Genomic DNA, 17,715 nt, shown 5'->3' with positions numbered 1-17,715 from the left:
TTTAAGCTCAATGTTCTAAAGTGAAAGTTTATGTACACATTAAATAACAAATTATATTCCCCAAGGGGTTTCTGTATTCCTTGTTCACAAAGATTTCCAATTAGAGTGGACAAACACATGTTAGGCTAAGAAATACTACAAATTTATGAAACTATTAGGAGGCTACCTTTCTAAACAGGAAGAAATTTGAAATGAAAGGTCACTTTCTAAGGCAACATTCTATCACCTGAATAGTGAATTTTGGCCTGGTTCACTGAAACTAGTAAAAGACTGAGAATATTAGAGGTATTAGACTGAGGTATTAGAGGAAATCACTGGCAAAAAAAAAAGCTCACATGAATGCTAATAAGGAGTTTGTGTTTGTATCAAGCAGCAGATGCTACCATTAAGGTCAATGTTTTTCAAACTGGTCATAACCCACTAGTGGGCTGAGAGTCAGTTGTAGATTGGGATCAGCATTAGTAGGGGAACAGAGGGTAAGAAGAGATTAATAGCTTATGGACAAGCCAGTAAGAATAACACAAGTTAAAATTTACTGCATTTTACATAGTTGTAGTTTTATGAGTTGCAAGATAAACTGCATTTCTTACTATAGACTATGGGAAAGTGTTTCTTTAAAGCCGGTGGGGCACAGAGGGCCAGGAAGATAAAGAACCCTTAATATAAGAGTTACTGAAGGAGTAATTGTAGTCAAATCAGAAATATTTTGATGTAGGAAGGTCATTTGTCTATCTGTTTCTTTCATTGGTTAATTAATAAACTGCTTGGCCTGGTAGGTCAGAACATAGGTGGGTGGAGTAGACAGAACAGAATGCTGGGAAAAAGGGAAGTGAGGGACAAACGCAATAGAGCCAGCCACCAGGTCAGACATGCTGAATCTTTCCTGGTAAGCCACCACTTGGTGCTACAGATTATTAGAAATGGGTTAATCAAGATGTGAGAACTAACCAAGAAGAGGCTAGAGCTAATGGGCCAAGCAGTGTTTAAATGAATACAATTTGTGTGTTGTTATTTCGGGGCATAAGCTAGCCAGGTGGCTGGGAGCCAGGCAGGATGAAAAGCAGGCCCGCAGCTCCACCTTCTACAATATTTCTTCAAATGACAAAAGTTGCTGGAAGAGATATTGCTAAGGACTGAATTCCTCAATTCATATGCTGAAGCCGTAACTGCCAGGGTGACAGTATCCAGAGACGGGAGTGGTGACAAGTTGAATAGGGTTTTTACAAAAAGAAGAAGAGTCACCAGCACTACCTCATTTACTTTCAACACTGCCCTGCCCCCATGCAAGGACCCAGTAAGGTGGATGGTTGGCTGTACGCATGACATGAAGAAAACCTTCACCAGAAACCTAACCTTGTCTGACATTCATTCTAACTTTCTAGCCTTCACAACTGAGAAAGTAAATGTCTATAGTTAAAGTCATTTTGTGGTACTTGGTTTTGACAGTCTGAGAAACAAATATAAGCACTACATTATTTTTTATTACATTTGCTTGTGTGTCTGTATGTGTATGCTCACATGTGAGTGCCACCGTGCATGTGGAGGTCAGAGGACAACTTTAGAGAATTGTTTCTTGTTCTCCCTCATGTACATCCCAGGGATCAAACCCAGGTTGTCAAGATTGGCGACCAGCACCTTTACCTACGGAGCCATCTCATCAGCCCTGAACCATATATAGCTTGCAGCCATTGGAATCTCACCAAATCTGGACACTGATTTTAAGTTGTTTCTCATGATTAATACCAATTTCAGAGAAAACTTTCAAGCTGCTTGATAGCAAATTTTCAACTATTTAAAACCTGAAACAAAAGTATACAGACTAGTTTGATAAAAGTAGACAAAAGCTTATCATTTAACCTTCAGCCATTAAAATACATTTATTACAACCAGGGTTGGACAAACACAGAGGGAAATGAAGCATTTAACTGAGTAACTTGAGAGAAATTTGTGCTTCTTAGATATTTTTAGAACAGGAGAAAGCTACCGTGACTGACTCATCCTGTGGCTTGGCATCAAGAGTATCAGCATGGTCAACTCTGTGGGGGCAGGCCATTCAATTATGGCCAGCAATACAAATCAGAGGTTCAATAGATTTCAATTATTATAAACATTTCTAATGAAAAGACTTTAAAAATTATTTTTGAATAAGTGAATGGAAGTGATGAGAAAAACTGAAAAACATGAAATGGAAAAATTAAGGCTCAGAAGGCAGTACCTGAATCATCAAGGAGAGGTGTTCAAGAAATCACCCTACATGAATGCTTCAGCCACTAATTTCACCAAATTAGAGGTAACAAAAGGGACACTGCCAAATGAATTTAATTTGAAGTAGAGACCGTGGGTGGTTTGGAGAAATACTCCAATCTGTATGGCTTTCAGGACCTTGTCAAAAGCATTCAATTTATGCCCTTTCACAGTAAAAGCTAAGCTGATTGTCTCTCACAAAACAGAAAATTACATCTCACCTAAAATGATTCAAAGTTGATGGTGCTCAAGTTCCTTTTATTTACTTAGTCAATATTTACTGAGACTGTCTTGTTAGACATGCAGCACTAAAGCACAATATAATTTAGCAGTATAAAAATAAGCACAAATTTGACAAAAGTTTCAAAGAAGAGGTTGATATAAGGATTTGGCTCTAAATTTATGAGTTTAGACTGGTCTAGTATAATAACTTCAAAGGTGAGAAAAATAAGATTTGAGGAGTCTCTAGTGACTGACAATGTCCCTTTAACAAATGTCTATAGGAAGCACATGCTGTGAATATTTTACTGTATTCTATGAACCAAGTTATTATTAGTGCCATGGTTTCACCCACCCTATCCCCAAACATATTTTAGTATAAGCATCTTACATAATAAACTCCTGCCCCAGTCACTGTTGCTCCTACAATTAAGAAGTATACTAGGCTGCTGCCATCTTTCTCAGAATCACCTGTAGACGCTAGCGATCTAGAAGGGGATCCTAGGAGATGACACTGCACAACTGTAGGTAAACATAAGGCCAGGAAGGAGACAAAAGGAAATAGAAAAGGCACTAAGTATTAATGAATAAACATTTAATGCAAATGCAGAGAAGCATTTTTGTTACTGTGCTAAAAATTGAAAAAGAAAAAAAAAAGTTAAAAGCTGCTCAAGTATTGGAGGAGGCCTCTTCCTCAAAGTACAGGATCAGGCAAATTTTTATCTATTTCTTGCTCTGATTTGAGTTATAACTGGCAAGAGATGGGCTACTCTTCTTGTACATTTTGGAGTCAGCTTAAGGTATGAGACTATGGGTAACTTCAAATAATTTTCATGCCCCCCCAACCTAGTGACAGAGGAACAAAAATAATTTTACTATTATCAGCAGAGAAAGAACTAAGACTGTGATGGTATCGAACCATTTGTTCTTAGTATGTAAAGCAAACAGCTTTCTTTGATCAAGGATGTTAGCAGGTGTCATCAAAGGCGATTTATTCAACCTTACAGGATTGAGTTTTAGGTGGATCTGCTTGGTTACAATACACTCTGCCAAGTTAAAAAAAAAAACCCAAACCAAAAACACCCACAGAATAAATCATCTGCGACCTGCTAAGATCAGTTCTTTTAAGGAGATATAACCATGCTAACAGTATGTACCAATTAAGTACTGTTTCTCAACTCCCCTAAACTCCATTGTACAACTGGAGATACTAGACCCATTTCTATAATTTAGTCTTTGAGTGAGAGCCAGGGATTTAGTTTTCCTTTTAGGAAATGCTTAATTTTTATTGAAAGCTGTTTTGTAAATGGTCAATCTCAAGCTAAGAAAAAAAAGACTTTAAAAATTTGATAAATACATTAAAATGAAATATTGTGCTTAGGAGCTGCAATGAACATTGACTTTGCTTACAGGTAACTTTATCACAATCAAGAGAAGAACAAGGGTAATGTTGTGGGTTAGTCAAGCCTCAGGAAACACAGTTTTCAAGCAAAGAATAAGAAGTGAAAAATGCAAAGAACAATCAACATAAATCAGTAAATATCAGTCATTCCCAAATCAGCTCCCATAGACATTTTAAAGAAGGCTTTTTGGAAGTTTTCCTACAGGAGAAAGCAGAATTAGTTGCAAAAGTTTTGAAGCAGAGTAGTACTAAGACTATCAATGGGAGCTGTCTGGCAGCTTCTCTACACAAGCTGCTTTTTTACTTACATATGCACCAGCTCCTATTGTTGATAAGCCCACAATAAGGACTAACACAGAATTATCGATTTTGCCCCCCGATGAACCAGAGCTAGCCATTTGTCTTGCCATCTGGAGTTCTAGAGGAACACACCATCGCTGGAACAAGTTGCCTAAAGGAACACAATTTGTTAACACATACACACACAAATAGTTAACACATGTTTATGATTAAATATCAATGTACTATAGAAATAAATAATTATACCTTGGGTTTTAAAATGTTCACTGTTCTATGACCAAGAAAAACAAAATCAAAACTGTACACATAAATAATACAGCTATTTATGTACAACCTACGGTAACAGAATTTTTTTTTTTTTTTGAGGTAGGGTTGCACTTTGTAGCCCAAGCTGGTATCAAATTTGTGATCCTTCTAAACCGGCACTATCATACCCAGCTTAGCTGTTGGGAGTTCTCAAGAGTACAATTTAAACGTTATCCAATGAGAACACAAAGCTTCCAGAAAATTGGTAAAAAAAAAAAAAAAGCAGTTTATCAAATATCCTTACAACTTCACCATAAATGAAGTAAACACCAAGATAACCTATTTAGTAGGTAGCCATCCCTCAGTATCTGTGGTGGTTTGAGTCCAGATTCCTAGATTTAACTTAAACTCATATATGCTCAAGTACCTTATAGAATATGGTCCAGAATTTTCATACAACCTATGTTTATAATCACATATATGTCAAATCATGTTTAAATTACTTATAATGGTTAACATAATGCAAATAGTTGCTATACTATATTATTTAGGGAAAATAATCAAAAACAGAAAGTTTGTCTATGTTCAGTACAGATAATGCTATAAGCTTCATTTATTTATTTAGTTAGTTTGGTTTTTAAGACAGGGTTTCTTTGTGTAGTCATGGCTGTCCTAAAACTAGCTCTGTAGATCAGGCTGATCTCGAACTCACAGAGATCCGCCTGCCTCTGCCTCCCCGAGTGCTGGGATTAAAGGTGTGCACCACCACCGCCCGGTTTCATAATAGCCATTTTTATATTAGCATTTGTAATAATATGTTCATGAAAAGGTTGAGACACTACAGATTTCCTTTTTTCCAACAGATGCAGACATTTTCATGAGGCATGGCCTTAGTGTCTTCTCAGTGATTAGACCTCATAGGTGTTCATCACTGATGGAAAAGTGATTGTTTCCAGCTTTGTGGACGGTCTGGTCTCTGTAACAATCCTGCTGGGTATAAAAACAGTCTATGTTCCAATTAGATTTTATTTATAGCCACTAAAACCCAAGTTTTATATACTGCTTAAGTATTAAAATATTGTTTGTTACTAAGGTTTACTTGGCCATTTAAAATATATAAACACTGCTAGATATGGTAGCTCAAACTTATAATCTTAGTACTAGGGAGGTTGAAGCAGGATGATTGCTGCAAATCTGAGACCAGGCTGGGTTGCAGTATGAGAATGTCTCAAAAATACCTAAAAACTATAAAAAATGTGAATAAATAAAGCCTTGACATGGTGGGTCATGCCTATAATTCTAATTCTAGCACTTGAGAAGGTGAGGTTGGACAATCCTAAATTGAAAGACAGAACCCTAAGTAGTGGTCCTAGGACAACTCAGGTCACAAAGCAAGATTCTCAAAAAATAAAATATTTCAACAAGAAGAAGTAAAACCCACTCCACTTGTGTAGTGCACAAAAGTAGCAGTTATTTGACCATGTTTGGCTGAGTATGTACACTTTGATCTAGAGCAGTGGTTTTTTTTCCCACCACCACTGCACCACTGTGGGTTCCAGGGATTGAAGGCAAGTCTTTCCCCTGTCAGCGAGTACCTTTGACTGCTAAGTCATATCACTGGGTCTTTTTTTGCTTTGTGAGATAAAGTCTCCTTAGGCAGACCAGGGTACTCCTCCAGCCTTAACCTGATGAGTACTAGAATCACAGGCTTGGTTCACCACACAGAGAACTAATCTCCATTTCTAACAAGGTCCTGACACTAACCTTGCAAATAGGAGACTACTTGGAAAAACCAGGGGTCTAAAGGCTGATCTTTGAGTTTTTATCCTAACTAGGTTTTAAAAGACAGAGGCTGCCAGGTGGTAGTGGAGCTCGCCTTTAATCCCAGCACTTGGGAGGCAGAGGCACTTCGATCTCTGTGAGTTCGAGGCCAGCCTAGTCTACAAGAGCTAGTTCTAGGACAGGTTCCAAAGCTACAGAGGAACCCTGTCTTGAAAAACAAAACAAAACAAAAAAAGAAAGACAGAGGCGCTGGGTGGTGGTAGTGAATGCCTTTAATCCCAGCATTCAGGAGGCAAAGGCAGGTGAATCTCTTATGACTTTGAGGCCACCCTGGTCTACAGAGCTAGTGCCAGGGCAGGCTCCAAAAGACCAGAGACCAAGCACAGTGGAAGTTACACATTAGCCAGAGAGCTATATAGTAAGAATTGGGCCTTAAAGAAAAACAACACAAAATACAAACAAACATACAAAAAAAGAACAGAGCCAGGTCTGGTAGATCAGGCCTGCAATCTTAGCTACTCCCGAAACTGAGGTAATTTCATAATTTAAAGGCCTTACTGGGATACAAAGTGAGTTAAAAAAAACAGCAAGATCAATTTAGTGAGACCTTAGGTTTAAAAAATATTTTCAAAGGGGCTGGGGATACAGCTCAATGGTAAGGTGCTTCCCTAGCTTGTGCAGGAACCTAGGGCCAATTTCTAATACTGTTTAATTTAAAAAAGGCTTTAGTAGTAGTATCCTATATAATACTTCCAGAAAGGAAAAAAAACAACACTCTGCCCTTTCCTTTCACAGTGTCAGGATACAGGGGAACTAAAAACAAGTATACAGACCTGCAGTCTCTTATTAAAATTCTTGGGACAATAAGCATTTTATAATTCAGAAGTTTTAAGTATATAGTGCACATACCTAGCATAGGAAGGGGCAGGAATCTAGGCTCAAACCTATTAATATTTCTAAGAGAAATTATATTGTGGCATCAAAAAAATTAAGTTAGGGGCCAATGAGATGGCTCCATGGTTAAGAATACTTGCTGATAAGACACCAAAAGATCAAGGGGATACAAATTGGAAAAGGAGAAGTCAAACTCTCACTGTTTGCTGATGATAGTATAGTTTACATAAGTGATCCCAAAAATTCTACCAAGGAACTTCTACAACTCATAAACACTTTCAGCAATGTAGCAGGATACAAGATTAACTCAAAAAATCAGTAGCCCTCCTGTACACAGATGATAAAAGGGCTGGGGAAGAAATCAGAGAATCAATGCCCTTCAGAATAGCCACAAATAGCATAAAATATCTCAGAGTAACTCTAACCAAACAAGTGGAAGACTTGTATGACAAGAACTTTAAATCTTTGAAGAAAGAAATTGAAGAAGACACCAGAAAGTGGAAAGATCTCCCATGCTCTTGGGTAGGCAGAATTAACATAGTAAAAATGGCAATCTTACCAAAAGCAATCTACAGATTCAACGCAATGTCCATCAAAATTCTTCAAAGATCTCGAAAGAACAGTATTCAACTTCATAGGGAAAAGCAAAAAACCCAGAATAGCCAAAACAATCCTGTACAATAAAAGAACTTCTGGAGGCATCACAATCCCTGACTTCAAACTCTGCTACAGAGCTATAGTGCTGAAAACAGCCAGGTATTAGCATAAGACCAGACAGGAGGAACAATGGAACCCAATAGAAGACCTGGATATCAATCCACACATCTTCGAACACCTGATCTTTGACAAGGAAGCAAAAAATATCAAATGGAAAAAAAGAAAGCATATTTAACAAGTGGTGCTGGCATAACTGGATAGCAACATGTAGAAGAATGAAAATAGACCCATATCTATCACCATGCAAAAAACTCAAGTCCAAATGGATCAAAGACCTCACCATAAAGCCAGCCATACTGAACCTTACAGAAGAGAAATTGGGAAGTACACTTGAACGCATTGGCACAGGGAACCACTTCCTAAATATAACCCCAGCAGCACAGACACAGAGAAACAATTAATAAATGGGACCTCCTGAAACTGAAAAGCTTCTGTAAAGCAAAGGACATGGTCAACAAGACAAAACGACAGCCTACAGAATGGGAAAAGATCTTCACTAACCCCACATCAGACAGAGGTCTGATTTTCAAAATATACAAAGAACTCAAGAAATTGGACACCAAAAGATCACGTAATCCAATAAAAAAAAAATGGAGTATAGACCTAAACAGAGAACTCTCAACAGAGGAATCTAAAATGGCTGAAAGACACTTAAGGAAAGGTTCAACATCCCTAGTCATCAGAGAAATGCAAATCAGAGCAACTCTGAGATTCCATCTTACACCTGAAAGAATAGCCAAGATCAAAAACACTGATGACAACTTATGCTGGAGAGGTTGTGGGGAAAAGGGAACACTTCTGCATTGCTGGTGGGAATGCAAGCTGGTACAACCCCTTTGGATGTCAGTGTGGCGATTTCTCAGAAAATTAGGAAACAACCTTCCTCAAGACCCAGTAATACCACTTTTGGGTATATATCCAAAGGATGCTCAATCATGCCATAAGGACACGTGCTCACCTATGTTCATAGCAGCTTTGTTTGTCATAGCCAGAACCTGGAAACAACCTAAATGTCCCTCGACCAAAGAAGAATGGATAAGGAAAATGTGGTACATTTACACATTGGAGTACTACACGGCAGAAAAAAATGACAGCTTGAATTTTTCAGGAAAATGGATGGAGCTAAGAAACATTATTTTGAATGAGTAACCCAGACACAGAAAGACAATTATGACATGTACTCATTCATAGGTGGTTTTTAAACATAAAGCAAAGAAAGCCATCCTACAAACCACAATGCCAGAGAACTTAGACAACAAGAAAGACTTACATAGATCTATTCTACATGGGAAGTAGAAAGTAGAAAAAGACAAGATCTCCTGAGTAAATTGGGAGCATGGGGACCTTGGGGGAGGATCGAGAGGGGGAGGGGAGACACAGAGAGGGGAGCAGAGAAAAATGTAGAGCTCAATAAATATCAATAAAAAAATGAAAAAAAAAAGAATACTTGCTTCTTTTTCAGAGAACCTGTGTTTGGTTCTCAACTCCCACACAGTGGCTTCCAACCATCTGTAACTCCAGTTCAGACATTCTCTTCTGACCTCCATGAACAACAGGCATGCATGTGGTGCACATATATACATTCAGACAAAACACTCATAAAATTAAAATAAATAAATCTATTGACAGGAGATGGTGGCACAGGCCTTTAATCCCAGCACTCAGAGTCAAGAGGGTCTCTGTGAGTTTGAGGACAACCTGGCCTACAAAGGGAGTTTCAGAACAGCCAGAGAAACCCTGTTTGGAACCCGACCCTCCTCAAAAATAAATAAATAAGTAGATAAATAAATCTAAAAAATATTTAAGTAGCATCTTTCCAACACATGTCAAATTTCACACTGGGAAGTGGGTTACACAAATGTGATCATCCTATTTCAAGTTCTGAAATATAGCTAAGAGACTTTAAATCTATACTCTCCAGCGAAGAAAATCATTTTTGCTTTATTCTTCATGGTATCTTCCCTGGTTTAGAACTCTTTGCTGTCATGAAATAAAATGATTTAATTTTTAGACAAAAAATTATTAAAATAAGGTGGACAGTGGTAGTGCTTACTTTTAATCCCAGCGCCTGGGAGGCAGAGGCAGGCAGGGGCAGGCAATTTTCTATGAGTTCAAGGCCAGCCTGGCCTACAAAGAGAGTTCGAGGAAAGCCAGGGATACACAGAGAAACCGTCTTGAAAAATGAAAATATACATTAAAATAAAAACCCCAAGTTTAGTTCTTTTTTTCTTCTTTTTCTGAGGCAGGGTCTTGCTATGCTGCCTAGGCTAGCTAATGCCAAGCTAGTGATTCTGCAGACTCAGTCCCCAAAACCACTAGGATTGATTGCCCTCCATTTTAAGCTGTGAAACTATTTTCATGCCTTTCTCTTCATAGTCACAAAATTCCCGAGCCCCAACGGAAGCATCCACCACCTTCTTCACTTGTTTTACAAGAAGGTGACTTACTCCTGACTTCTCATTACTGTAGCAGTTACTTGTTTTAGATGTTCTGCAGCATGGGTCAAGATTTTGTACTTATACTTAGAATGCAATTCCCAATAACCCAATTTGTGCTTGTGTAACAGTGCCTGATATACAGTAGGTATAAATAATTTTTTAAGAGGGCCTAACTGCATAGCTGTGGCTGGCTCAGAACCTGCTAAGTAGACCAGGCTGATCCTGAACTCACAGAAATCTTCTGTCTCTGCCTCCAGAGTGTTGTCTTTCTAATTTAATAGATATTGACCAAACTTTTGATGTTGTTTTCTTTTTCAGATGAGAATTTGATATGTAGCTCTGACTTGCTTTGAACTCATGACCCCATACCTCAACCTCCCCAATACTTTGAATGGACATTTATTTCTATTTGTTTTGTTTCTCTGAGACATGATCTCACACTGTAGACTAAGCAGGGTTAGAATTCACTCAAAATCTTGGCAATTCTCCTGCTGGGATTACAGGAATGAAGCATGTCTTTGGCATTGACTAAAGAAACTCAGCAACCTTGGTTCTCTTGTGATTTGCATCAAGCATATTTTCTCATATGCAGAATAGCAGCAGTTACTTCCCCCTCCTAAACCAAAAGACTGGGAGTTTATCCTATCTGTTCCTGTGTCCTAAGCATCCTGTACAGTTTCTGAAACACTAAGTTCCCAGTGAACGGTTTCATTTTTCTTTGAGAAGGTTTCTAACCCAGATCCATTAATTTCATGTTGCTTAATAAAAATGGCAACTTTAAGTACCACAGACTATCAGTAGAGTAATACTTTAACCAGTAAGCTCATTTTTGGAGGCCTCAAATTTTCCTATTATCCACATTCCCAGACCTTTCCAGAAACACATTCATATGCTGAGGGGCTTAGGAATCCCAAATGATTAAGAAGTCTATATGCTCTTAAAACTTGATTCCCAAACCGGGCGGTGGTGGCGTACACCTTTAATCCCAGCACTAGGAGGCAGAGGCAGGCAGATCTCTGTGAGTTCGAGGCCAGCCTGGTCTACAAGAGCTAGTTCCAGGACAGACACAAAAGCTACAGAGAAACCTTGTCTAGAAAAACCAAAAACAAAACCAAAACAAACAAACAAAAAGAACTTGATTCCTAAACATCAAACTAATTTTTCCAACATGGATAAAACACAGCCTATTTAATATGCCCACTGTAGTTAGATGCCTTTTTATAAATAATACAACAACTATTTAATTTTATCAGCCTTTAAAAAAATTATCAACCCTTGCTGGAATTTTAGAATAAGAATGATAACTATAGTACAGCACGAACCATTCTTACAAATGGCACAGAAGAAAAAGAACACTTTAGATAACAGAAAAAAGAAACCGTTCACTGGGAACTTAGTGTCTCAGAAATTGTACAGGATGCTTAGGACACAGGAACAGATAGGATAAACTCCCAGTCCTTTGGTTATGAGAAAATATGCTTGATGCAAATCACAAGAGAACCAAGGTTGCTGAGTGTTTTTTTTTTTTAATCCTTAAGCCAGTGAAAGAGAAAAACAAGAGTTGCTATTTATCTAAAACAGTATTTCCCAAATTTACCTGGTCATATGAACTCTAAGAGTTTGCTAAAATACAGATTCCAGGACTCTATCCAAGAGAATTTTATTCTCAATCCCAGTGTTTCTTTTGCAGATCCTGGAGAAGATTTGGGTTTATCCTTTATTCAAATCATATAACCAGGCAACTTTAGGAAATATGACCTAGAAGAATGTTAACACATGGCAGCAATTCCCTCAAAGCATCTTTTTTTTTTTTTTTTTTGATTTTTCGAGACAGGGTTTCTCTGTGGTTTTGGAGCCTCAAAGCATCTTTTTAAAAAAATCTAACTTAACCAGGCGGTGGTGGTGCACACCTTTAATCCCAGCACTTGGGAGGCAGAGGCAGGCATATATCTCTGTGAGTTTGAGGCCAGCCTGGTCTACAAGGGCTAATTCCAGGACAGGCTCCAAAGCTACAGAGAGAACCTGTCTTAAAAAACAAAGGAAAAAAAAATCTAACTTATTGGGGGCTGGGGAGATAGCTCACAGGTAAAGAACACTGACTACTCTTCCAGAGGTCCTGAGTTCAATTCCCAGCAACCATTAAAAAAAAAAGAAATCTAACTTATTAACTGATTATAGAAAAATCTATTCGCCAAAGATTTTCTTCTGAAAACCCTTGATTAGGTAGGATGAGTAGAGAAGAATCATTTAGGCTTTTAAAAGATGCCACCAAGCATTCTAAAGGCTAAGACAGAAGGACCATGAGATCAGGATTTAGCTACATAGTGAGTTGGGGAAAGGGTGTACAACTGAAATACATACCAAGATCCTGTCTCAAAACATCAAAAACCAGTGTGTCATTTAGCAGTGTCCACAATCTAGGATTCTAGGTCATAAGGAGTTGAATTCCTTCCTCTTTTTTTTTGATTTATTTATTATGTATATAGTGTTCTGCCTGCATGTACGTCTGCATGCCAGAAGAGGGCACCAGATCTCACTGTAGATGGTTGTGGGCCACCATGTGGTTGCTGGGAATTGAACTCAGAACCTCTTGAAGAGCAGTCAGTGCTCTTAACCTCTAAACTATCTCTCCAGCCAAATGTTTGGTTTCTTCTTTATTTTTTTAGAGATTTATTTATTTATTATGTATACAACATTATGTATGTCTGCACGCCAGAAGAGGGCGCCAGATCTCATCTCATTACAGATGGTTGTGAGCCACCATGTGGTTGCTGGAAATTGAACTCAGGACCTCTGGAAGAGCAGCCAGTGCTCTTAACCACTGAGCCATCTTTCTAGCCCCTCAGTTCCTTCTTTAAAGATGAAAAGATTCAATCTAGGATAAACACCCCCTTTTTTTGAGACAGGGTTTCTCTGTGTAACAACAGCCCTAGCTATAATGTAGACCAGGCTGGCCTTGAACTCAGGGAGTGCCTCCCAGGTGCTGAGATTAAAGGCCACCACTGCCCAGCTTTTTTATTTTCCTATTTTGGTTTGCTTTAGAATCAGTTCCCCCCAATCTTTACTGAAGACTCCTAGTACTGTTGTTCAGCCAATGGTGCCACAGACAACATCTGGTGTTGAGGCACAGCCCCAGCATAACCCCAGCTCTTACTGAAGGCCCAGATTTCATCTGCTTCTATCACACCACTATTGCAGTCACAGATACAGCCCTCACTACAGCAGTCACAGCAGAAAGGTATTAAATGGAATGTATCATCGCTTCTTATTTCTTATTTTTCCTTTTTTCCTTCCTTCCTTCCTTCCTTCCTTCCTTCCTTCCTTCCTTCCTTCCTTCCTTCCTTCCTTCCTTCCTTCCTTCTTGAGACAAGGTTTCTCTGTGTAGCTTTGAGCCTATCCTGGAACTACCTCTTGTAGACCAGACTGGCATCAAACTCACAGAGATTCCCCTGCCTCCGCCTCCCGAGTGCTGGAATTAAAAGCATGCACCACCTCTTTCTTTCTTTCTTTCTTTCTTTCTTTCTTTCTTTCTTTCTTTCTTTCTTTCTTAAATTTATCTTATGTGCATTAGTGTTTTGCCATGGTTTCTGGGTCCCCTGGAGTTACAGACAGTTGTGAGCTGCCATGTGGTTGCTGGGAACTGAACCTGGGTCCTCTGGAAGAGTAGTTAGTGCTCTTAACCACTGAGCCATCTCTTCAGCCCCTGGTGTTGAACACGTTTCAATCCCAGCACTCAGGAGGCAGATCCATGCAGACAGACCTCTGTGAGGCCAGCCTGGTCTACATGAGTTCTACGACAACCTGGGCTGCATAATAGATCCTGTCGCAAAAAAAGATGTTATGATTCCAAATAAAGAAGAAAAGTCAAATACTTGAACCTTAGGTCAGGGAGTTAGTGATCAGTTTGACAAAACTGGCAGCATAATGCTTGGTGGAAAAAATATTACAGAACACAAAATATTATCAACCCCTTCTCAGTAATGTATGCAGACACAGAGTTATGGTTTAGTTACCTTAATCATTTCTGGAAAGAGGCAGAAAATCCACATAAAGCAGAATCGCAGCTACTGAGGTTTCAAGAGCAAAAAAGCAGACAGAGGATAATGGAAACGAATCTAACAAGGGTGAGAGGTGAGGTTGCTTAGTTTCAAGGCAGGCTCAAGGTTAACTAAGCCAACAAAAAAAGCCAAAAAGAATTAAGTTTTCTAACAACCTGCAAAGTACTGGTGGTGGTGGGGGGGGGATGAAGAAAGGGGGAGTGGTATATAAATCTTGACTCATGCCCACCTCTGTGAAAGCATATGGCAGATGATGCCATGTGAAAAGGAAATCAGATTAAAGGCAACTGAGCCACAAAATATTAATTCTTCCAATGAAAGTATCATAAATTCTTTTTGAAATTGTAACCTACCCCCTCATTTTTAGAGCAGGTGATGTCATACTCGGATTCATGGCCAAAGTACAAAAAAGTGTGTGCAAAAAGATGGAATGGGGGGGGGAGGGCTGGAGAGATGGCTCAGTGGTTAAGAGCACTGGCTGCTCTTCCAAAGGTCCTGAGTTCAATTCCCGGCAACCACATGGTGGCTTACAACCATGAGATCTGGTGCCCTCCTCTGCTGTGTGGGCATACATGGAGGGAGAATGTTGTATACATAATAAATAAATAAAGAGATGGATGGGTATGTCAGGAAGTCATAGTATTTTTACAGGAGACTGCCTTCAAGCAAAGTCATGCAGTGGGAAAGAAACATGTAAGTCTGTATTTTTTCAACAGCTCTAATACTGTAATCAAATGAATGCCTAATTGATGAGAACTTTTGGTTAAAGCCAGAATTCTGGTAAAAGCTATGTATTGAGTAAAATAAAAACACAGAATTAGAAAGGCTAGTATCTTCAGGTTATCTACATTTGTATGATTTTTTTCACAATTTACATACAACACACCACTATTTCCATGCACAGAACTCATACAGATTATATTCACTGGGTTTTAAAGTAAGCCAGAGGGTTTTTGTTGTTGTTCTTTATTTCTTTGTCTGTTTATTTTTGCTAAAACAAATGCTTAAATTCTAAGAAGTACTTCCTAGGACATAAATCAGATAGCTAACACCTTTTTTTTTGAGACAGGGTCTCAACTGAGTAGCCCTGGCTGGCCTAGAACTTTCTTCCTGGACCAAGAAGGCCTTGAATTTAGAGTTCCTCCTGTCTCAGTCTCTAGAATGCTGAGATTAAAGTCAAGTCCACCACACCCAGAAGATAACACCTATTAAAAAAAACTCTGACTCATTCCAAGAATTTGCAAAGATGGGGGGGGGGGCTGGAGAGATGGCTCAGCAGTTGAGAGCACTGACTGCTCTTCCAGAGGACCCGGGTTCAGTTCCCAGCACCCACATGGCGGCTCACAACTGTCTGAAAATGCAGTTCCACGAGATCTGACACCTTCACATCAACGCACACAAAATAAAGTTAAATAAATCATTAAAAAAAAAGAAAGAAAAGAAAAAAAAAGAATTTGCAAAGATCCTAACAATCAAAAGGTATTTTCCACTCCTTTTTAAAAGGCCCAGAAGGCACCTGCATGTCACAAAAGCCTCAAGGATAACATTTGATATTATAAATGTAATTACCCCAGGATTATGATTTAAAAAAGTAATTCATTTTTAAAATGCACTTTTTTGTTTGCTTGTTTTTTTTTTTTTTTTTTTTTTTTGGTTTTTCAAGACAGGGCTTTTCTATAGAGCATTGGAGCCTGTCTTGGAACTAGCTCTTGTAGACCAGGCTGACCTTGAACTCATAGAGATCCCCCCTGCCTCTCTATGAGTTCAAGGGTTAAAGACGTGCACCGACACCACCGCACGGCTAAAATGCACTTTGTAAAAAGTCATTCATTCCCACAAATCTGTATAGGTTGAAAATAAGCTGACTCAGCCGGGTGGTGGTGCATGCCTTTACCCCCAACACTAGGGAGGAAGAGGCAGGCAAATCTCTGTGAGTTCAAGGCCAGCCTGGTCTACAAGAACTGGTTCCAGGACAGGTTCCAAAAGCTACAGAGAAACCCTGTTTCGGAAAAAAAGAAAGGAAAAAAAAAAGGAAATAAACTGATTCAAACCATGCTCAGATAAACCCATGGATATTGGATGCACAATAGGCTAATTTCTGAAAAGAGAACCTAATTCATGCTTAACTGTTTCAAGTCAAATTTAGGAAGCAGGGTAGGGGTGGAGCAATAGATTAGGGGCCTAGAGACCGGCAGAGTAGCTTTAGCTCTACCTATTAATTATGTGACCGTTTGCAAGTAATTTCTTTTCTCTGTTCCTCAATTTATTATCCATAAACTGAGTAGGTTGATGTTTACCACAAAAATCCCTTCCAGCTCTAGAGTTTAATGAGACAACTTCCCTGAGAACAATGCAGTGTGTTCTAATAATTTTCACTGAAGCATGTAAGACCATCAGGAATTGCAGTGTGTGGGCATCGCAAATCAATTCTGAGCTAATTCTCTCCATGTCTGGTGTACAATTGAGTCCTTGCTGGCGCTACGCCGTTTCCACATCGTGGGGCATTCAAATCTACAGCTCTCATGAGGAGTTTTGGAAGGTAAAAAGAATAATCTGATATACAGGAGAAACTTGGGCATAGGGCTGCAACAACCAATACATGGCAACGTCCGTTTGACCTCAATGCTTTAAAAGGGCAAGGTGGCAGCGATGGGCAAAATGCTGTGGCCAAGCGTATTGTTATTCGCAAGTTAGAAATAGTCCCAGGAGAAGGCCCCACACCGACTTCTGGGGTTCAAATCTCTTGAAGGTCAGGTCGGCACAAAAGTGCTGATTCCTCAGCTTGCAAACTCTGGGTTCGTATCCCGCCAATTTGGAATTCTTATGATGGGAAGTTTTTTGGAAGGACGGGGGAGCTCTGCAAGGGACGGAAAGCCTGTAGCACCAAGGCCGTTGGACTTTGAAGTAGGGGAAGGGGTTGTCCGGGACGGGTCAGTTACTCACCTGGAAGCCGGTTCTTCTGTCTTGGCCTCTGGACGCACACCGTCCGCACCAAGGGCACGAGTTTCTGCTTGAAAGCACCCGCCAAGCCTCCACACCGGAACATTTTGGCAACCGCTACTCGGAACCTCCCGCTCCTGCTCCTTCCTTTTCTTCTCACACACCGTCGAACGGGTCAAATACCACGGGCCTGGACCCGCTCCCCCTCCCGTCACACGCACACTACGCAGTCTCCTCCTCCCAGCCCCGAGTGGACATTGGATAGAGAAACCGGCCCGCTAGAGCCTGAAGGAAAAGGCACTGAGGCTGGAGACCTACTGCGCAGGCGTAATGCTCAACGCCGCCTTGCAATTGGTCCCACGGTAATGAGGCGTGCGCATGCGTGCAGCTGCCCACGCGGTCTACAAAGAGCCGGGTCCCGCCTCCGGATTTGCAAGTTTCCGCGAATTAGTGGCCCTGTGGTAGGTTGAGCGGC

General features: G+C 39.8%; 1 protein-coding gene across 1 annotated transcript in view; it reads right to left on the bottom strand.

Moving 5' to 3' along the window:
- Positions 1-17,480, bottom strand: part of Aifm1 (apoptosis inducing factor mitochondria associated 1) — a 44,890-nt gene extending 27,410 nt beyond the window's left edge. The window contains exons 1-2 of the mRNA XM_050123963.1: positions 17,244-17,480; positions 4,174-4,316 (exon numbers count right to left, since the gene is read on the bottom strand). Coding sequence (XP_049979920.1) covers positions 4,174-4,316; positions 17,244-17,346 — 246 coding nt within the window. The 5' untranslated portion in view covers positions 17,347-17,480. The remainder of the gene's footprint in view (positions 1-4,173; positions 4,317-17,243) is intronic.
- Positions 17,481-17,715: the final 235 nt, after the last annotated feature.

This window comes from Alexandromys fortis, unplaced genomic scaffold (assembly GCF_014885135.2).
Source record: "Alexandromys fortis isolate MF-2015 unplaced genomic scaffold, M_Fortis_MF-2015_v1.1 scaffold_224, whole genome shotgun sequence".
Classification (NCBI taxonomy): Eukaryota; Metazoa; Chordata; class Mammalia; order Rodentia; family Cricetidae; genus Alexandromys; species Alexandromys fortis.
Note: the sequence above shows the minus strand (reverse complement) of the source record. Positions and strands in the feature narration are given on the sequence as shown.